The 21,810-nt window shown below is 56.5% G+C and overlaps 1 protein-coding gene across 1 annotated transcript; it reads right to left on the reverse strand.

The window, feature by feature from the left end:
• Positions 1-212: 212 nt before the first annotated feature.
• PCDH1 (protocadherin 1) lies at positions 213-16,037 on the reverse strand. The gene is given in 6 exon segments (XM_008067436.2): positions 213-1,524; positions 3,720-3,939; positions 9,593-9,819; positions 9,822-11,787; positions 15,047-15,909; positions 15,970-16,037. Coding segments are annotated over 5 exon segments (3,645 nt in total). The 5' UTR covers positions 15,884-15,909; positions 15,970-16,037; the 3' UTR covers positions 213-1,129.
• Between the last annotated feature and the right edge of the window lie 5,773 nt (positions 16,038-21,810).

Genomic DNA, 21,810 nt, shown 5'->3' on the forward strand with positions numbered 1-21,810 from the left:
CACGTCGGGGGCAGCCACCAGCCACCCCCTGAACAAACCTTCCTGCTCCCAACTCACCCAACCAGGCCAGAGGCACAGTCATCCCACCCCTGTCCAGCTGCCCCCCACAGCCTCAGGGCCCCTCTGTGATGCTCATCTGGACGTGGGAGGCCAGCCTGAGCGGGGATCCCCCCCAGGGCACAGCGCAACAGTTCCAAAAAAATAGAGATTTGTATTTTTAAAAAAAATTAAATAAAAGCCCAGCTCTGCTGATAGGCGAATGTGACCCCGCCCCCCCCACCCATTGTTTCCCTGGCCTGCACCCCCGTCCCACCACGGCCCCAGGGGTATTTACAACATGGAACAATAGAGGCCTGGGGTGGGGGAGCACTGCGGCAGGGAGGAGGGGGCACAGGGCAGGTCCCCCCTCCAGGGGTCCCCCAAGACAACACAACATCAACGAGAAAAGTTGCAAATCAGGCAGAAATGGGGACGTCATTCCAAGGTCCTTATATACAGACACTGCATGACCAGCAGGGGACGGGGGGGGGCGGATGGGACTGGGTGTGGGCATGTGGCAGGCAGGTGGGCCAGCCCAGGAGCAGGAAGGGAAGACCAGGCCTCTGCTCCACTCCCATCCCCATCCCACCTTTGGTAACTAAAGCCCTTCAGGGAGTCCCTGGCGGTCAAGTTTCCTCTGGGAGTTCCCAGGGAGGGGGCTCCCCTGCTCAGCCCTGCTTCAGGGCTAACATCGGGCATGCCAGCCGCCCCCCGGCCAGCCATGCGGGAAACAGTGAGTTGAAAGCGTACTGCCCACCCTTGACTCCACCATCTGCCCAAATCGAGGGGTGCTCCCTGGAGGTCTAGGGAAGAGAGCCCAGTCATTGTAGAGGAGCCCTCTTGGGCATCGGTTGGGGGGAGCCCCAAGAAAGGGAAGGGAGGGCTCCTGGGGGATGGAAATGAGGGAAGAGGACCTGGACCCTGCCTGGGAGAAGGGCAGCGTGATCATGAGGCCAGTACTCCCCACCCCACTTGGGGCCCTGGCCAGGAAGTCCACGCTGGAGGGGTCAAGGGTGGGAGCCCAGGAACGGGCCCATTTGGGGGCTGGCCGGCGGCTGGGGAAGGGGCTGCCAGCCGGCCAGAAGGGGGCTCACAGGTAGATCTCGCGCTTGGCCGTCTGGGCAGATGCCGGTGTGGCTGCGGGTGGGAAGTCCGAGGTCTGGGTCAGGGGAATTTCCTCCAAGGTGGCTGAGTCCTTGCAGGAATCATGGCTACTGTGGGAGAAGGCACTGTAGGAGGGCAGGAGGCGCACGGGGGCCGTTTTGGTGTTCCGGTCTTCCGGGGGGCTGGGGCTGCCGGCGCCCGCAGGCTCCTGCCCTCCTCGGTCCTGGTAAGGCACGAAGGTGGAGAGTTTGAGGGCGCTGCTCTTGGTCCGGCGGCTGGGAGACGACTGGCCAGGCATCCAGCATGTGTCAGAGTGGCCAAACTCACTGCACTCCCGGGTACACGTGCCCGTCATGGCGACATCAGGTAAAGGGCGAAGGTCTACAGGACAGAGCAGGAAGAACCTTGTCAGGCCCACAGCCTCGCCACGCTCTGCACCACGACCCCCCACCGGCACCCACAACCTGCCTCAGAACAGGAATACGCGCCCCGTCCTGCCCACTGAACGAACCCACAGGCACACACGCCCTCCTACCTTTCACCTGCTAGCCTGCCGTGCGCGCGCGCGCGCACACACACACACACACACACACACACAATCTATCCTTAGACACATTCCTTCCAGTCTCACATATCTCCCAATGCTCTTCACACCCACCCACCAAATTTGCCCTCAGACAGGTGCACACACTCACACTCATCTGCACACTCTGTCATCTCTCTCCAGACAGGCTTAAACATGCAAATCTACCCTCAGGTAGGATAGAGGAAAGCCCTGTCCTCTTTTAAGAACACAATCTCCATCTGTCCCTCCCTCTCTCCCTTTATCTCTTTCTCACACACACACGCACACACACACACACACACACAGGGAGGTCTAGGTATAAGCACCCAAATCTACTACGCTGGGCTCTTCTCTCCTCAGACAAAATTGGGCACACCCCTTCCTTCTGAACCCCCTCAAGCCTCACATGCCCCCAGTGGTCCTGGAGTCCCTGCCTTGCCCCAGTGCAGCAAGGCCTTGCTTTAAAGTCGGGGAAAGGACGCGCTTCTATGTGGGATGTTCACATAGAAGCACACACTCAAACCCACAAGCACACCCATGCAGCCCCTCCCCACCTCACTCTGGCCCCTACACCAGCCGCCACCCCTGGCCTTGCCCAGGCTCCCTGCCCAGAAACACCCACGGGAACAGGAGTTGGCCGCCTGACATCAGCAGTAGCCGGCGTGGTTGCTGGGCAGCAGGTCTCCATGGGAACGGCCGGGCCATGAGCACTTCCTGTCACAGCTGCCTCCGTCCCGCCCTTGCTCAGGGAGAGCACCAGGCGGTGACCCCCCTCGGGGACATGGCTGCAGAGCACTGCCTGGGGCAGGGTCTCCCCCGGCACCACCCACCCCAGCTTGGTCTCCTGCCAGGGCCAGGTGAGAGGGGACAGATCTGTTGTTAAACCTCGAAGTGCCAGGGCTCTTCAGCTCAGGGCAGAGTTGGGGGACCCGATGCGGCTTGGAGCAGAGCATGGGCACTGGGTGGGCGGGGCTGGGTGCTGGGCCGAGTCCCACAGACCCCAGACCCCAGAGCAGCTCCCACATACCTGGCACGCCGCCTCAGGGCCTGCTCCGGCCAGCCGGCTCTGCGCGGGCACAAAAAGGACGAGACGGGCATGAGATCGCGCATGGAGGGGCGGGGTGGGGGCAGAAGGCACTCTGAGACCTAGGGAGGTTAGACAAGGGCCCTGTGCCCGAGGGGGCAGGGAGTGGAACTTTCTGTCTTTTGGGGGAGAGGCGCTTTGGACCGAGGGAGGGGTGAGACCTAAGCACTGCTTCAAGTAGAGTCTTTCCATCCCAAGGGCTAGCTCGTTCACTCTCGCCACAGGCTACCTTGGGCTTCACACATGCACACACATGTGCACAGCGCACACACTGCACACTCACACTCTGATAGCACACCTTGCCATCCATCCCCATGCCAGCCTCCGCTCTGGCCCAGGCCTCCCGTCTGCCACCACCCTCCAAGCCCCCAGACAGGCCTTGCCCTCCCCTCCAGACCTCTGTCTGCTCTTCCCCAGCCAGACCCTTCACTTCTCACCCCAGGGGATCATCGTAGCATTATCCGAGCTCCCCATGGCATCCAGGGTCCACTCTTCATCCTCAAGTCCCTCCCCTCTCTTTAGAGGGCTACCGTCTGCCTTCTTGAGGATTCCTCACCATGATCTGAGCTGTCTGGCCACCCTTCTCAGGGTCCCATTCCCAGGGAGGCAGTGCAGATATGGTGCCAAGTCAGAGAAAGCTGGGTTTGACTCCCTCCCAGGTCTGTCACTCCCTAGACATATGACTTTGGGTCCATGACTGAACCTCTCTGAGCCTCAGTTTCCTCCACTGTAAAGTAGGCACAATAAAGTTCTCAGATCAGAGCGTTTGTGAGGATTAGACAAATATACCCCTGAAAGCATTCAGCCCAGCGATCACTACTGAGCACTTTATAGGAAGGCAGTACATGGAGGATTTCTAAAGTCTCATCACCATCCTCGGGCTTCTACTCATTCCTGGGGGTCCCTGACCATGCTGATGCTCCTCACCGTTCTCAGGGTGCTCCATCTCCCCAATGCTGCCATCAGGGGTGGTGCGCTCGTAGTGGTCCTCGGGCAGGGCCAAGGGACCGAGCCGAGGCCCCGAGGATGACTTGCTGGATGGTGTCTCAGACTCCTCCAGGCCACTGTCATAGTAACTGTGCTGGGATGGGTCCTGCAGCTCCTGGGCCTGGCTGGTGGCCGAGAAGGTGACACGGCGGTGAGGTAACTGCAAGGAGAGCGAGTGTTACTGCTGGCCGGCCAGGCTGTCCACGGGGCCCACCACCACACCACGCCCCAGCCTCAGCCAAGTCTCCCTGCTCCAGCCTCCCAGCAGCCCAGCACAGCGTAGTGCCCCCGAGAGAGTCCCCCAGCCCAGCGTCGTCCCCCAGCAGCCCGGCACGGCGCCGTCCCCTAGAGAGATGACGGTGTATAGATGAATGTGTGTTGGTGTACCTGTCTGAGGGCAGGCTGGGTGGCTGTGTGCAAAGAAAGCACAGGCCCCAACGCAAGACTGCTCCTTCTTTCTGGGACAGCTCCCAGTACAGCCAAGGCCACACGTGCAAAGTCCCAATACAGCACAAGCCCCAGTATTACTGCAGCCCCCAGGCTAACCCAATAACCCTAAGCCGGTAGAACCACCTGTTAGAGCACAGCCCTCCTAGTTCCAGCCCAGCGTCCCAAAACGGGCACAGCCTCCCTGCGATTCCAGAACCACCCCTACTGCCGCGTAGAGCCCAGACACCCAGACACCCGAGGAGCATGAGACCGGCCAACTCTCCTCACTCCAGCTCCCTCTACACACCAGCATAGCCTCAGATTTCCAGAACAGCTCCCTAAAAGCAGTCTAGAATCCTGACCCCAGTTTACCAACGCCACACCTCCTGTGCACATCCTCCAGACTGCCGCTCCTCACCTGCCTCACCGCCCTGCACCTTCCCGCAGCCTCCGTCCACGAGGTGCCACCCTCTCTCGGCCTGGGCCTGTTCTTCACCCCTCCTTTGTGATGCCCTGCTGAGCCCCTCCCACTCAGCCCCCCAGCCTCATTTCATCTCTCTCCACAGAGGCCTGTGAGTGGGAAAAGGAGGGAGGGGAGGAGCAGGAGCCTGATAACAAACCAGGACACCTGGGGGGAGGGGGGAAGTAGAACAATGGAAACTTCGCCGCTCCGGATCAGGAAACAGAAGATTAACTGTGGAGTAGCCTGGGGTTGGGGGGGGCAGGAGGGTGGATGGCGTGGCGTCCTCGAGGATTAGGAAAGCTGGCCTCAAAAGGAGACTCCTTCTAGGAAGTAGGAAGGAGTTTCAGGAGGGCTGCCGGCTTGAGGAACCAGACATGGAGGCTTAGCTGGGGGGACTGGGGTCGGGGGAGTGGAACGGTGACAGGCTGCTCCGGGCCAGCAGCCCTGTCTGCCTGCCACAGGTTAATGATCAGCCCAGGAACCTGGCAACCTCAGCTTGGCACTTGGCACAGCCAGCCAGCCACCCAAACACCCACCTGGGAGTGCCACTGGTTTTCCTGCCAACCAGAAATTAGGAGTCGAGGAGGGCACAGACCCAGGGCCCCTGGAGGCCAGGGGTGAATGCAGCCAAGCCCAGGGCCCTGCTGATGAGTCTCCAAGCTCCTTTCAATTCTCCAGGACTTTGGCAGTGCTTTGTCTTGACTCTGTAACCCTCTAGAGGAGGTTATGCAGATGGCCAGGGGAGGTGGCCCTGTGTCACAGGCTCGCCCTCCCGATAACCCCACTCAAGGAGACCGGTGGAGGCTGTCAGGACAGGGGGTTGTGGAGCTGTAGGGAGGGCAGCCCAGAACTGCCTCTCCACTTTGGCTCCCAGCTCACCTTCAGGGATAGACAAGCCTTCTTGGGATCCACGTTGTGATCCCACACACTGAAAGGTCTGGGTGACAACCGACAAGTTCTCCAAAACTGACAAGGGCATTTGGGGCTGGGGGTTATAAAGGAGCATAGTCAACCTGGTGTTGGGTGGTACAGGAGGTACAGGGCAATATGGTTCTCGGTACCTTTCTTTCCGGCTTTCTTTCAAGACATTCATTGGCCAGCAACCCTCCTTTCCTACTGAGCCCACACCTGGTAATTGAGGGCTTCAGTCCTGCCTACTAAGCGAGTCACTTGGTGTTTTTTCCCATGATTCTTTTCTGTAAAATGGAAGCTTGGGTTATACTCAACACTTAATGTTCCCTATAATTCTGACTATCAAATCTTTTTTTATTATAAAGATGTGGGGTACAATTCAGGGTTAGGAAGACTATCAAATCTTAAAAGCCCAGATCCAAAGTCTCTCTCAGACTCTAGTCTTGACATTTTAGATACTTGCCAATTATTTCCAATTGGCTGTCCCTACTGGCCCTTCAGATTCAACATGTCTGAAGAAGTTATGTTCTTCTTCCATTAGCGTCTTCATGAGCAATGATCTCATTGTTATCCCAGCACCCAGATTCAGAAGGCTGATATCTAGTTGGGAATCTTGATAGGTTTCCTCATCCCTACCCCTACCCCAAATCCACTATCCCTTGAATCCTGTGGGTCCTTTCTCCTGAAACGTAGCCAAATCCATCCACCCATCACTCCCACTGCCACCACCTTAGAGGTTCAATCCTGTACCTTCACCTCTACCCACTTTAAAGCCAACCATGTATTCCAGTGAATTTTCAAAAACTCAGTTCATCTAAAAAAAACCCAGGAGCAGCCACGGGCAGTGGCTCACCCCTGTAATCCCAGCACTTGGAAGGTGGAGGCGGAGGTGAGAGGATGATTGCCTGAGTCTTAAAGCCAACCATGTATTCCAGTGAATTTTCAAAAACTCAGTTCATCTAAAAAAAACCCAGGAGCAGCCACGGGCAGTGGCTCACCCCTGTAATCCCAGCACTTGGAAGGTGGAGGCGGAGGTGAGAGGATTGCCTGAGTCTGTGGGTTCGAGACCAGCCTGGGCAACTTGGCGAGAACTTGTCTCTACAATAAATAAATTAGCTGGGCGTGGTGGTGCATGCCTGTAGTTCTAGCTACTTGGAAGGCACATTTAGGAAGGATCGTCTGAGGCCAGCAGGTGGAGGCTGTGGTGGCCCTGAATGTGCCACTGCGCTCCAGCCTGGGCGACAGAGTGAGATTCTGGCTCAAAAAAACTAACAAGCAAAAAAAAAACTCCATCTGAAATAGTCCCTTCTCTTCCCTCTCCCTGCCTCCAACTTGGTCATGCTTGCTCCTGCCATAGGAGTTCCCTCACACGGTGACCCTGGGAGGAGGCAGGGGACCCTGGGAGGAGGCAGGGGACCCTCTTGACAAGCTGGCTCAATCTCCACATTCTCCCAGAAGCCCATTCCCATGGTTGCACGCAAATTTCCCCATACTGTCATCCATAAAGAAAGGGAAGGGACTCTAGGGTCAAATAATTCAGAAAACTCAAGAGTTAAACACAAGCAGTTTCCTCCTTTCTTGCAGGGCTCTGTAGAGCCTTTCATAGCCTAGTGTGATAGTGAATCTCTTCCTACCAAAATTGACTTCACCATGGACTCCTTTTCTATAGCACAGGGGATAACAGCAGACGCTGGAAATCAGATCTCCTAATGCTTTGTGTTTGAATCTGGCCCCATCATAAAACAGTTTTCAATTCTGTAAAATGAGCATTAAAACTACCTTTATCAGAGTTACGAGCATTGAATGAACTAATTCACACACCGTGCTCAGCATAGTACCTTGCACCTAGTAAGGACCCAAAAAGTATTAGTGACTTGTGGTGGCAGAGGATTTTCAGAGAACAAGTTGGGAAAATCTTCACTTCTCAAACGTCATGTAAGACTCTCAACTGCCTCAGTGTTTCCTGTGTCTGTCTTGTCCAAGGATGACTTTTTTTTTTTTTTAAACCAGGGTCCTGTACCATGCTGTGTACACAGTGGAAACGTGGTCCATGTGTGCTGGGGATGACAACAGGGGGTGTGGTTTCGTTGTGTCCTGGTGTTGGGAGAAGATGTTCGATGTGGCTCCGTGGATGGGTTGGGTTGCATTTGAGCAGAGGGACAAGCAGTCCCTCAGACTCGGGGAAAGCAAAACAGATGAAGGCACTAAAGGAGTAGGAGAGAGCAGCGGTGGCAAGAGAAGAGAGACAGAAGAGAAAACGGGAGTCAGGAGATGCTGGGGCCCTCACAGATGCTGGATTCGTCCAGGAGACATGAAACATGACTCCTCCTCACTTCCCCAGGACCCATGTCTCCCAAGACCCCAAGAACTTTTACTTTGGGGGCACCCCCAGCGCACTGGGGAATCTGTGGATGGAATCAGAGGAGAGAGTTGGCGCCTTGGACCTCCTGGGAGTGTCTCAAGCCTCTTCAGTCACCATGGAGATAGGTTGCCTCTGGCCTCAGAGACTCCCTCCGGACCTGGGGCCCCTCACCCACACTTTAGCCTTCCTGTCCCTCAGGCACAAACAGAGACAAGGCAGACCCAGGAGAGCAAGAAGTGAGAGAAGGAGAGAGAGAGAGTGAGAGCAAGCAGCCCAGGGTGGCCTGAGCAATGAGCTGGAGGGGAGGGAGACCTAGGAAGCCTGTGCCCATGAGTAGGGAGCCCTGTGAGAGTTGGGGGGTGAGGGCAGGTTGATGCAAGGGATTGGGAGTTCTCTCATCTCTCCCCTGCCCCCCACCCCCCCCGCAGCCCAGGCTGGTGATCTTGGTGGGGAGACACAGGGCAGGGCTGGCTAATTGCTGGGTGTTTAAGTGGTGTTGGGACGAAGTGGCTGGGAAAGGGACCTGGGGGTGATCTTCCCCGGGGGAAGGTGGCTAGTATAATCAAGGGGTTATTTGCCTTCACCTCCTGCCTTGCTGAATGCTAGCCCCTACTAGGTGCTTAGTCTGAGGTATGTCAGAAGCACACCACATTGGGCAGATTGGAAAAACCAAGTCTCCAACAGTGGAGAAGGGGCAGGACTTGGGTGCAGTTCCATCCACCCTTTATTGGTGAAGGGTGTCATTCCCGGGGAGAAAGCCTCACAGACACGGGATGAGAAGTCACAGTGGCAGACACCCCCATGAGAAGGCTGGTCAGAAGGGCACTTTCCCAGACATGGATAGGGATGTGGAGGTGGATGGGGAGATGGCAGCTAAGATAGCACTGGGGTACAGCAGGCAGGTCTATGATGTGGCTAGAGGCAAAGAGAATGGAAGGGAAAATTGAGGCAGGACCTGAGGACAAAGGGCTGCTTCCAGTCTCTCTCGCTTCTTCTCTCAGTTCCAGGAAAATAAGAAACAAAAACTCCAAAAATAGAGAACTTTATTGTCAGGGATAAGTGTTTGGGGCTGGGGAAGGACAAGTGGAACCCGGCCCCAGGAGCCTGGTGGTGAGAAGAGGTTAATACACAGTACATACAGAAGGCACAAACGGGGAGGCCCCCCGCCCGGCAGATTCCCCACCCACTTCCCCACCAGGACCCCGGGGCTCCCTGTTCCCGGACTAGAGAAGCACCTGTGGCTGGTCTCAGATAGAGACCTATGTTTGGAATAGATTTCTTCCCACCTCCCTCCCCACTTTTGCTCACCTGCCTGTCAGCCCCCACCTGCAAGACCCGGCAGCTGGTCTGGTCCAGGGTCCAGGGATTCGACAAGTCACAGTCCTCCCCCAAGTGCACAGAGGGCAGGCAGGATCACAGAGCACACACCCCCTTTTCACTCAGCCTAATCCCGATGCCTGGGTGAGGCAGCAGGGTTGTTACCAAGGCCCCGGCACCCCCATGCCCGCAGCCCCACCTCCCACATGGGCTGGCGAGCCTGGCAGGCACAAGGTACCTGCTCCATCACTCCCACACCTCAGTCCAGATGGCCCCGTGGTAGGGGTGGGGAGGGGGCTGGGGTGTGCTGAGCCGAAAGGGCTGGCCTACCTGCTTGCTGGGGTATTTGGGGGGGTTGGTACGGTAGCTGTAGTCGGAGTACTGCTCAGAGCCCGTGGATGTGGTGTCCCCGGTGCCCACGAATGTGTTTGCAGGTGGCAGGTCCTGCACCACCTGGTGCTTCTTGGAGGCCGAGGGTGACTGGGGCTGCAGCTGGATGGAAGGCAGCGGGGAGTTGGAGCGGTAGTGGCGGCCCAGGGCTGGGCTGCCCGGGGGGGAGTGAGGGGCAGGGGAATGCGGGGACTGTCGCCAGGGGCATCACTCATCAGGTTGAACTTGAGGGACTTCTGCAGACCAGCCTCGTCCTCGTCCTCCACGGGCTTCACGGGCTTCGGGGACTTGCTCTTCTTGCCCTTGCTCTTGTTTCCCTTGGAGGCTTTGCCGCTGGGCTTGGGGGCATACAGGTCTTTGGTCTCCTTCTTCCCAGCCTGGTAGCCGCTCTTGGCCTCCCGCTGCCGGCAGTAACGCACGAGGACCGCCAGGGCGATGAGCAAGGCCACGGCCACCACGCCGGCCACCACGCCAAAGAGGATGTTGCCACGCTGCTTGGAGCGTTCATATTCTGGATCCCCGGCAATGTCAATATCCAGTGGTGTGTCCAGGCTGTGGCCCAGGAGGGTCTCCAGCAGCGTGCGGTTGGTCAGAGTCTCATTGACATAGAGGTGGACCAAGGCCGTGCCATAGCGTGGAGGCTTGCCACGGTCACTGACCTTCACCACCAGGCGGTGGAGCCCGTGGTGGCGCCGCTCAATCTCCTTCTCCAGGGTGATGGCACCTGAGTGCGACCCAATCTGGAAAAGTCCGTAAGGGTTGCCGCCAGCGATGCTGTAGGTCAGCTCAGCATTGACACCAGAGTCAATGTCCTCAGCCGTCACCTGGCTGACCGTTTCGCCAAGGCGCGTTTGAGGGGTCAGCAGCCGGTGGGAGGTATTGGAGGGTGTGGTGATAAAGGGCGCATTGTCATTCTCATCCAGCACATTGATGGTGACACCAACGTAAGCTGAGCGAGGTGGGATGCCACCGTCCACCGCCTTCAGCTGGAAGGTGTAGGTACTCTGTTGCTCTCGATCAAAACTCAGGCTGGAGAGGATGGTGCCTGTGCCATTCTGGATAACAAAGTCACCATTGTCCTGTTCCACAGAGAGTTGCACCCGGGCATTCTCCCCCTTGTCCCCATCAATGACAGTCACCATGCCCACTGGACTCAGCGCGGGCATGTTCTCCATCACAGAGAAGTTGTAGCCACTCAGCATAAATTTGGGGTCATTGTCATTGCAGTCTAGCACATTGACGAGGACAGTGGCTGTGCCCTGGAGGCTAGGGCTGCCCCGGTCAGCTGCCACCACCTTCAACTCGTAGCTGTCCCGCTGCTCCCGATCCAGGGATGTCTTTACCCGGATCTCTCCAGTCTCAGGTGAGATGGTGAAGAGGCCCTTGGCTGCTGGCTCAGGCTCCAAAGAGTACACCAGCTCGGCATTGGAGCCAGAGTCGGCATCACTGGCAGTGACCTCAGCGACCACTTCCCCAGGGTTGTTGTTTTCTGGGAAGGCGACCTCAGTGACGCTCTGGGTGAACACAGGGGCGTTGTCGTTGACGTCCACCACCTGCACCTTGAGGGAGTTGGTGCTGGAGAGCGGGGGGTTGCCAGAGTCCACAGCCACAATCTCGATGGTATAGTCTTTGACCTTCTCATAGTCAAGTGGGGTGGTGGTCTGCAGAAAGTACTTCTTCTTGCTGTCGCTGCCCGTCTCGCTGGCTTGGCGTAGCTGAAAGGGCACATCTCCCGCAACCACACAGGTAACAGCTGCATTCTCTCCCTCGTCTCGGTCGGATACCTGCACCAGGGCCACAGCTGTCTCCTCTGTCACATCCTCCGAGATGTTGGCCATCCCGTCTTGATGGGTCACTAGTCCTATGCCCCGGATCTCGATGGTGGGGGCGTTGTCATTCATATCCTTCACAGTCACAACCACCTGGGCACGGGCACTCTTGGGATTGGCACCCCGGTCCTTGGCGAGCACTGAGAAGCGCAGGGTGCTTAAGTTCTCACGATCCACAGGGCCCTGAACGGTGATAAGTCCAGTGTTCTTGTCCAGTCGCAGAAGATGCTTTACGATCTCGGGCGCCTGGTGGAATGTGTAGTCGATCTCTGCATTGGCGCCTTGGTCCGAGTCATTGGCCTTCACCTATGGGGCAGGAGAGAAAAACAAGAACAGAGAGGGGTCGCACCAGGGATAGCAAATTAAGGGGTGCATGTGCTGCCAATGTCGTTCCCCACAAGCATGGCAGGCACAACTTGGCCGACATCATGCCCTTTCCAGAAGCCGCACATGTTCTGCCTTTTCCCAATTCTGACACTCTGGCAGAAGTTACTCACCTAGTTTCCTGAAGAGCCCGGGTGCAGCCCACAAATCCTCAGCAATGCTACAGGTGACTACTAGAGATGGACAGGGCAGAATTAAAGTCTACTTGTCACTGCTGCACGAGTCCTCACAGATTCGGGGAGAGGATGAGGACCCAACAGAACTAGGGAAGACCTTCCTCCCAGTCCAACTTGCCTCCAGCTCTTCTGAAGAGATGGGGAGTTGTGAGTATTGGAGATGGTGTGTATCATGTATGAAGGTGTGAAATATGCATGTAGGCACATGCGTGTATGATGTCAGACTGTGACTCTGTGTGATTGTATATTTATCCATGTGCATGTCTGCACGCATGAGGAAAGACTCACATGCCCACCAGGAGGCCACAGGTGAGGGCCTCTTTTTTTTTTTTCCTCAGTTTGAGTCTCACTGTTGCCTAGGCTGGGGTACCCATGCTCATGGCCACCGCAGCCTCAACCTGCTGGGCTCAGGAGATCCTTCCACCTCAGACTTTCAAGTAACTGGAACTATAGGCACGTGCCACAATGCCCGGGTAATTTTTTGTTTTCTTGTAGAGATGAGGTCTCGGCAAGTTGCCCAGGGTGGTCTCAAACCTGTGGGCTCAGGCAATTCCCTCAATTTGGCCTCCCAAAGTGCTGGGATTATAGGTGTGAGCCACCGTGCCCGGCCATAAGGGCCTCTTTTGAAAGCTGCCAGAGAGATGTGGGTCAGAGGGAGCCCTGCAGGCCGGCCCAGCCACTGCTCTGTCAAACTGGGGAAACCTGTTCCAGCCGCTCCCTCTCCTCCTGGCTGGCTGGCGCTGGGGAGGCACCAATGTGAGGAATCCGGCCTGAGCCCGCGGCCAGGAGGGAAGGGTTGGTGCAGGCCACAGAGCCTGCTGGTAGAGGGCTGGGCTCCCAGCACCAAACAATGAACTGTCTGTCCCCTTGCAGTGGGCACGCCCTCCCACGCCAACTCCGATGCGCACTCAGCCCAACTCTACACAAATACGGGTGGTGATGGGACAACAGGAGCCAGGTGGAATGCCCACGAGGCAGCCCTGGGCAGGGAGAAATGTGAGGGCTGGAGTCCTATAGGTCACAGCCAGACAGAATGTGGCGGCCATGGGGAGACAGTGATTAATGTGACAGGGTCTTGAGGAACAAAACAGAGGAGTCCTGGATTCAAATCCCAGTTCTACTGCTTGTGACCTTGAGCCAATGATTTAACCTCCCCAAGCCTCAGTCTATAAGTATGTAAAGTGGGGATAATAATGGAACCTATTTCACATGATTGTGGTGAGCACAAAATGGAACACGTGTGAAAATGTCTAACACTGCCTGGCATGTGCAAATGCTCCCTAAATAGCATTTCTCTTTTTGTCCATCCACCCACCTCCCCCATCTATCCTCCTACCTGTCTGTCTCTGAAAGAGCAGTGCTAACACCACGCTGGCCCATGCTGCATGCCACTGGCAATCTTCTCTCCTTCCCTTTGGGAAGGGGAGCTCCAACCACACCTGCCGAGCTATTTCTACAGTGGAAACTCCTGAGTAGCTCCCCAGCTACCTGTTTCTCTGCTCACACCCGTGAGGGCTAAACTCTAAGTTTCTCCTCCTTCCACCCCAGCCTGTCTGACACCACCTTTAGGATGAGACCCCGCTCTGTCCCCATCTCTAGACTGGTCACACAGCTTCTTATCTGCCCCTGATCTTAACCCCTTGTCTCTGTGCATGATTCTTGGCTTCTGTCTGTCTCCCTCCCGCCCTTGCTTAGTTCTGATTCCACCTCCTTCCCAAGGCCCGTTCTTTCCATCTTCCCTTTTCAGCACTGTCCATCTCCCAGCCTGCTCTCTGCCTGGCTCTCCGGTGTTGCCTCTCTGGGAGGGGTAAGTTGCTACACACACTGCCGGATGGGGCAGAGGTGGGCTCTGACCCCACTGGCTCTGTGATATCAGGCAAATTTCCTAATCTCTATGGGCTCACTTTCCCATCTGTAAAATGGGGCTAATGCTTACCTTGTACTGTGAAGATGAAGTGATATAACATATATGATGCCTTTAGAGCAGTGCCTGGCACCTAGGCTGTTATTATTCACCTTCTCAGACTGACTGTCTCCCTTTTCTTTCTCATCTCCTTTCCAGGTTCCAGCCCACCAGCCTCTAAAGAAAGAGGCTGACACTCCCACCGACCCCCCCCCACTTCTGCTGGAGGACCTAAGATGAGGGGTTTCCCGGGACGGGCAATGGTGTCTGGCGCAAGCTGAGCCCTCCTCAACTCCCTCCTATCAAAGACAGAGGCAGCTTCAGCCCATGGGGAAGGTGAAAGGAGCAGTGCTGGCAGGAGGCCAGGGCTGAGATGACAGTGGGAGATACACCCACCTGTCTGCTGGGACGCTTTCTTCGCTCCCTCCCCAGCCCTGGTCCCACCAAGCTGCCTAGCCCCTGGGGCAGTTCCCATGGAGAAGGGTGCTGACAACTTCAGCAGAGGAAACTGACCCCCTTCCATGCTAAGCACCCTGCACCCATGGGTGCCCCTACCTAGGGGACACAGGTGTATACACACCAGAACTCTGAGGACCCACCTGGCTAAAACGATCTCATTTGACTTTGTCAGGGAGGGGCAAAGTGAGGCTATGTCTTCCAGCTTCAGGAAAATCTCATCTGGCTAATGGGAAACAGGCCGGGCTGGGAAGATCTCATCTCAGAAGAGATTCTACCAGGATAAAGGGAGATGTCTTTGTTCCAACTCAGCTCACCTGGCCGGGGAAGAAGGCGCTCATTTGACTAGGGAGGGAGTTTCACTTCTCAGAGGTCTCCCAGCTTGAGTCTACCTTGGGGGTGGGGAGATTGCTGCTCCCAAGCTATGTCACTGTCACCTAAGTAGCTTGATAGAGAAAAACTATCACCTGCTAGGGTGGAGCAGGGGATCTTGTGGGAAGGTCTCACCCGGCTGGGGCTGGGGAGGAGGAGTCCCCCCTTAGTTTTCTGGCAGTTTTCCCCCCAAACAAAGGAAACTCTCACCTGGAGGGGGCTCCCATTACCAAAGGTGGGTCACCCTGACAGTTAGATGGAAGGGGCATCTTACCTGGATGACAGAGTGGCCTATGGGGCTATTCTCAGACAGTTCAGCCTCATAGGAGGGCCGCTCGAACTTGGGGGCGTTGTCATTGGTGTCGAGCACGGTGACACGCAGCAGGGCGCTGCTGGCTCGTGGGGGGCTGCCGCCATCCTGCACCTTGATGGTGAGGTCGTAGGAGTCCCAGCGCTCACGGTCCAGGTTGCCCATCACAATCAGCTGGGGCTGCTTCTCCTCCTGGTCCTCCGCCACCTGCAGTCCAAAGAGCTCCTGGGCCTCGGGCCCAGCCTGCAGCTCGTAGGACGCCACTCCGTTGGGGCCTGCATCACGGTCCGAAGCCAGCGGGATGGGGAAGAGAGAGCCGATGTTGGTGTTCTCGGGGATGGCCAGAGTGATGACGGGTGAGGCGAAGTTTGGTGTGTTGTCGTTGATGTCCTGCACCTCGATCTGGCCCTCCAGCAGCCGGGGACTGCCGTTCTGCACGAGGTCTGTGATAGACACCTCAAACTCCAGGATGCAGGGCTCACCAGGGAGCTGGTTCTGGCACTCATGCAGCCCCTCGCGGTCAATGGAGGTCTCGGTGGTGAAAATGTCACCCGTCTTGCCATCCACGCGAAGGTAGGGAGCGCCTACCTCTAGCTTGTACAGATGGCCCACGTCAGGGAAGCCGTAGTCGGCGGCAAGGCTCCCGATGAGGGTGTTGGGTGGCTGCTCCTCCGGCACCTTGTACACGACCCGTGTGGCCTGGCCCGGGGATGGAGCCAGCAGGAGCAGCAGCGCCAGCAGCGAAGGGGGCAGCAGCAACCGCTGCCCCCGGGGTCCTGGGCTGAGCCTCAGGGGCCCCATCCTGGCAAGCCCCAAAATCAGGAGGTCTGCAAGGAAGAGGCACAACAGAGGCTGTCAGCTGGAAAGAGGAAGCTGGCCCCGCTCGCCCTCTCCCACTTAGACGCTGTTCCCCCGCCAGCAGTCAGTCCCAGCCCAGAACCCTGATTCCAGAACCCAGGTCTCACCCACGGTTGGGCGTAGCAGCGGTGTCTGCCCCAGCTGGAGGAGCTGGTAAGAGGCCTGGCAGGTCCAAAGCAGCTCCCGCCCATGGAACGCCCTCACCAGCTGACGCTCCCGCCCTCCTTCCTTCTCTCCCTCCCTGCCCTCTGCTCCATGCTTTGCCCAACACCTCCTTCTCACCAGCATCCTGCCTTAGTCACCCATGGTAATTAATTACCCTGATACTGAGTTAGGGAGAGACAGCAAGTGGAAAGGTGAGGCTTTGAGCACCCCCAGCTGGAGCACCCCTTCTCAAGACATGGAAGGAGAGACACAGGCACCCCCCCCTTCTGTGCCCCAGAGCCCGGGTCATGACTGCTGGCATTGGGCTCTGCTCAGGTCGCCTGAAGGGAGAGGGCGAAGACACCTCATTTCTCTCCATTCTGAGATGCCAAGTCAGTGTCTATGGATGAGGCACGCATGACCTCTCAAGTCCCTGGCCCACAGCGCCCGCTGCTCTCCAGAAAGGGCCCGCTTGAATTGGGCAAGGCTTGTGGAAACGGTTAGGGCTGAGGAGCAGGTGTCAGCCTTCCCACCTTCCCTGGAACACACATGTCCCGCAGCAGACGCACACACATGAACAGCTCCCAGGGCTCCTTGCACCCCTGCCACCATGGGCGGGTGTATGGAAGAAGGGAGTAAAGGTGAAGATCAGGGTCAGGAGCATGGTCAGGGCTGACTGGCCCTGGAATTGGCATAGGGAGCTGCCCTGGCCTGCCCTTAGCAACTGGGAGCCCAGCAGGTCTAACTGGGACAGAGCTGCCGATGACACCACCAGCCCTGCCTGGCCACGCCCCCACCCTCACCCCTCACACATCCTCTGGTCTCTGGATGAACATCTGGCTCCCATCGGACCTCTATCCCTATACACACACATCCAGCCACTACTTCACACCCGGCGCCTCCCCCTCTCCGACCGGTCCATTCCCATCTCACACCTGTCTGCCCCCAAACCCTTCCAGCTGGAGCTCTGCATGCCCTAGCCAACCACAAGCTGCACCCCGATTCCCACAACAACCCACTGCTGCCCATCTTCTGGGGCTCGGAGGCTGTGCATTTGCAGATCCCGGTCAGGTATTGCCAGTTCCTGTCCCAGTCCTGACTGCCCCTCCTCCAACAAAACCATGGCCAGCCTCTCTTCTGCTCAAATCCAGTCTTTGGCCCAGCATGTTCTGCAGAGGGTTCTGGTTCAGCCTCCTTTCCCCACATCCCCATTTAGAGCACCTGGAATACCCACCCAGGCCCCGCCACCAACCACATCCATCCCACTGGAGGCAGGTTCTGTCCCCCAGGAAGCCTCCCCAGGCCGCTCCAGCCCACGATGACCTCTCTTTCCTCCAACTCACAGCCACTTATCGTCTGTTCCAATCCCGCGACAATGAATCACCAGGCTGCCTGGGACACCACACGCCCGTGTTGTTCAACCCCAGTACTGTGCACCTATTCCTGTGCTCTCTGTCTCTAGGCAGCCGTCACGCATCCTGAGGGGACAGGACTCCACACACTCATTCCCCCACCAACGCACCTTTGTAAAGATGGGCACGCTGTAGGTGCTCACTCACGCATTCCACACCTGTTTATCAGGCACTTATAACGTGCCAGGCTCTGTCCTGGGCACTGGGACACAGCGGTAAACAAGACTAGCCCATCTGCCATGACAATGATTCTAACTCAATGACTATCTGTCAGTTTTGTCTGGTTGCTTCTCTGGACCCAGCTGGCAAGCGCAAGGCGGCAGGTTGCAGAAGAGCAAGAGCTGTGGCATCAGACAGTCTGAGGCAAGCCCCAGCTGCCCACTTTCTGGCTGGGGCAACCAACTGAGAGCCTCAGTTTCCGCATCTGTAAAGTGGGCACAATGCTACCTGTTACCTAAGGGGTTTGAAACAACACGGCTCAATGCCTATCACAATGTGAGTACTCAACAAACGCTCCCTCAAGGCCCACAGCACAATCGTAGTCATGCACTTGTTTGGAAAAACGTGTTAACTGTCTGTCTTTCCCACAAGACTGCAGCAGAGGGTAAGGGAGCCCCTATTTTGTTTACCCCTACTTCCTCAATGCCTGGTCCTGGACTGGCACGCTGTAGGCACTCAATGAGCAGCTCTCAAATGCTGGTGACTATTCCAGCTCCCTGGGTGTCACAGCGCATCCCAGCATTTGCCGTGGCTACTGCTTGTGTACTTGCTTACCTGCCGATTCCTCTACTCCACTAACGACTGGCTGGGGTAAGATTTAAGCCTCCTTGGCGTAGGGCATACAGCAGGTTCTCAGCCAAGGCTCACTGAATGTGCAGAATCCTCACACAGGCAGACACTCTACTGGCTCCACACAGTCCTCCCCAGCACAGGCCCCTCCTGGTCACTCAGCCCGGTGTGAGCCGTTATCAGATCAGTGTGCGCTCTGTTCCCAGCTGCAATCTTAATCTCCTTAAAGGAAGTAGGAATTTATCTGATACACATTCGGATGCACCCTCCAGGCATCTCCCCTCTGCCTGCGTAAACCCGGCACAGGGCTCACCTTGCCATTTCAACCCCAAACCAAACACATCCCCAAAGGACTTCTCCAGGGAAACTCATTCCCTTCTGGGCACTGTATCCTGAAGTCACCCTCCCCCCCACATACAACATGGGGGCACTGTGCACCCCGAATCTCTGAAGAAGAGATGGGGGGGTAACATAGGAAGCCCATGGGAATTACCCTCAAGCTGACTAAGAGGAGAAATAAGGCCATAATTGTTTGCCCCTATTCTCTCCAGGACATTCTGCCTTTTGGGGGTCACGCACTTTAAGAGTTGTATGAAATCAGTGCAGATTTTTCCAAGAAAAAGGATGGTTCACCAACTTTGGCTGCAAATTCAGAGGTCCGTGGTCTGGCAGAGACAAGGCCACTCCAAGAGCTACAGAATCATTCCCTCTCTTGGGGTTTACAACATGAGGCTCAAGCCCATGGATCTCCTAGGCAGCACAAGCACAGTGGACTTCTGAGACTGCCTCTATACCGCTCTCTTACCCTTTTTCTCTCTCACCCTTAGGAGGTCCCTCACCTTCAGCCAGCAAAAGAAGAGTCAGGAAAGAATCGTGGTTCCTAACTTCCGAATCGGAAAGAGAAGAACCACATGGCGATGTCCAACTCAAGGAAGCTGTGGCATGGTGGTAGGGTGGGGTGGAGGTTCTGGAAAGTCAGAGGAGTCTGGGGAAAATGGGGTTGGGGAGGAGGGCTGCTCGGAGAGGGGTCAGAGTGAGTATCTGTTTATCCTTCAAAATAAGGACTATCTGGCCTCACCTTTAGGAAAATTTTTTTTTTGAGTTGGAGTCTCACTCTGTCGCCCAGGCTGGAGTGCAATGGTGTGTTCACAGCCACTGCAGCCTCAACCTACTGGGCTCAGGTGATCTTTCCACCTTGGCCTTCCCAAGTAGCTGGAGCCACAGGCATGTGTCACCAGGCCCAGCTAATTTTTTTGATTTATGGTAGAGACGACGTCTCAACATGTTGCTCAGGCTGGTCTTGAACCCCTGAGCTCCGGCAGTCCTCTCGCCTCGGCCTCCCAAAGTGCTGGGATTGCAGGCTTGAGCAACCGTGTCCGGCAACCCTTAGGAATTTTGATTCAGGGGGTGGCATCTGGAGAAACCTCCAAGCAATTGTGATGCAATGGTCCAACTAGCTGGGTCCACAGAGTTAAGCAAGAGCCTGAGGTCCTGCAAATCCTACCTATCACCTTCACCATCACCTTCACCCATCATTATCACCACATCAGCACTCACTCACTAAGACTTTACTGAGCACCTACATCATAACATATGTGATCTCATTTAATCCTCCATACCTTCTGAAATGGGTACTATCTATCATTACACCCTCCCCACATTACAGATGATCAAACGGGCTCGAAAAGAATAAAGTAATTGCTTGGGTCATGGAAGTAGTGTGGAAGAGCCAGGATCTGAGAAATAAGAAAGCCTTTCCAGAAATCCCTGCGGCTGGGAAATGTTTGGTATGCCACCCCCACCCTCCAGCACACACACCGTTTCTGGGCGACGATCCTTGCCTGACAGGTAGGAAACAGAACAAGAGGGCCTAGGGTTCAAAGATTGGTGGAGCACAGGCTTCGCAGGCCTTGCTGCTCACCCGGAGGCCTGCAGGTATGCAGGGAGAGTCAGGGTGGCCGTGTAACCACGGGGAGAGCATGCATGTGAGCAGTGAGGCAGCCCTAGCTCACCCCTGCCCCCACTCATCGCTGAACTTTGTCCCCAGCAGCTGGGCACCAGGAGTCATTAGTCTCAGCCTGCAGTCTTATCAGCCCTTCTCTAGGCCCTGGCTGCCTTCCTGGACAAGGGTGCCTCACCTCCACCAAGTGACATACGCACCCAGGATCTTGAGAAGCCAGGGCTCAGCAGGGACAGGCCCAGGGACCCAGTGCCCTCAGGCCTGAGAAGAGCCCTGAGGGATGTGGGATGAGGGGGCAGAGTCTGGGAAAAGCTGAGGGAGACACATCTGTGTCAACATCCGGGAAGGGTGAGAACAGCCGGTGAGGGCCCACCTGGAACCTTCCTCTCCAGCCCACGCTGGGACCAAGGTTCTACTTTTTGTCAAATGCTGTGTCCAGAGAAAAACACACAGGGGCAGCCATCACCGTCCTAGGGACCAGGTCAGCTCTGACCCACCACCGCATCCCAACACTGTTACACAACAGCCGCCGCCGCGGCTGCCACTGCCTGGGGCACAAAACACCAAGGGACAAAGCCTGTCTGGGAGGGGCTACAAGTAGGGCTCTGTAGGGTGGAGCCGAGTAGAGGCCTCCCATGGTGCCCAAAGATCTCACTGTTCTCTCCTCTCTGCCACAGTCCTCGATTAGCCACTGTGGGGCTTCTAGGTACCTGTGTTTTTGAGTGGGACAGCAGAGGTTAAAACCCTCATTCCATCACTTCCTAGATGTGTCACCTTAGCCAAGTGAATTTATTTTTCTGAGACTGTTTCCATCCGGTGGAAGGGGAATAATAAATTCTGCCTCTTGAAATTATTTGGGAGGACTCAAGGAGAGCTGATGTGTGTATATAAGGTCTATTATCTTGTAAAGGGAAGATACGTATTTTTCAGAGTCTTCCCATCACTGAATGGAGCATTTACTTCCAGCCATCAGGCACACAGTAGGTGCTCCTTGGTTCAGTGAATAAACAAGCCAGTCCCTTGCCAGCTGGCAAGTCCTAGGGAGGCAAAGATGGTCTGTATCTTACTACTGCATCCTCGCCACCCACGAGGGCCTGGGCAGATAAGAAGGTGCTCAGTGCAACGTCCAACAGAATCTGTCTCTGCACCAACTATCCCGACTGCTGGCAGGGGCAGCCCTCACCCCACACCAGAAAGGCCACCTCCTACCCTGCCACCCCTCCCCCAGCCTGGATTCCCACTTAGCTCCTCCCCCACCCTTGCAGGCTCCTACTCGCCCTTCCACCCCTTTCTTCCCAACAGTTAGCTCACTACGGTCCAGCAGTCCCTCTGCTAGGAGGACGCCAGACCAGCAAGACATGCCTTTCCAGCTTAAGTTCCTTCTGGAATTGGGAATGGGTGCGGGTGCGGGCAGGAGGGGAGAAACTAAACGCAGCCAGAACCGAATGAAGACCCCTGCCCCCACTGCACCCCCATTACCTCCGGCCATCTCAGGCCACCTCCTCGCCCTCTACCCTCGATTCCGCTCCAGGCCCCGGTCTAGTTGTAATTACAGGTTTCAACTC

Source organism: Carlito syrichta, unplaced genomic scaffold (genome assembly GCF_000164805.1).
Source record: "Carlito syrichta isolate Samal-C Ts95f unplaced genomic scaffold, Tarsius_syrichta-2.0.1 Scaffold309624, whole genome shotgun sequence".
NCBI lineage: Eukaryota > Metazoa > Chordata > Mammalia > Primates > Tarsiidae > Carlito > Carlito syrichta.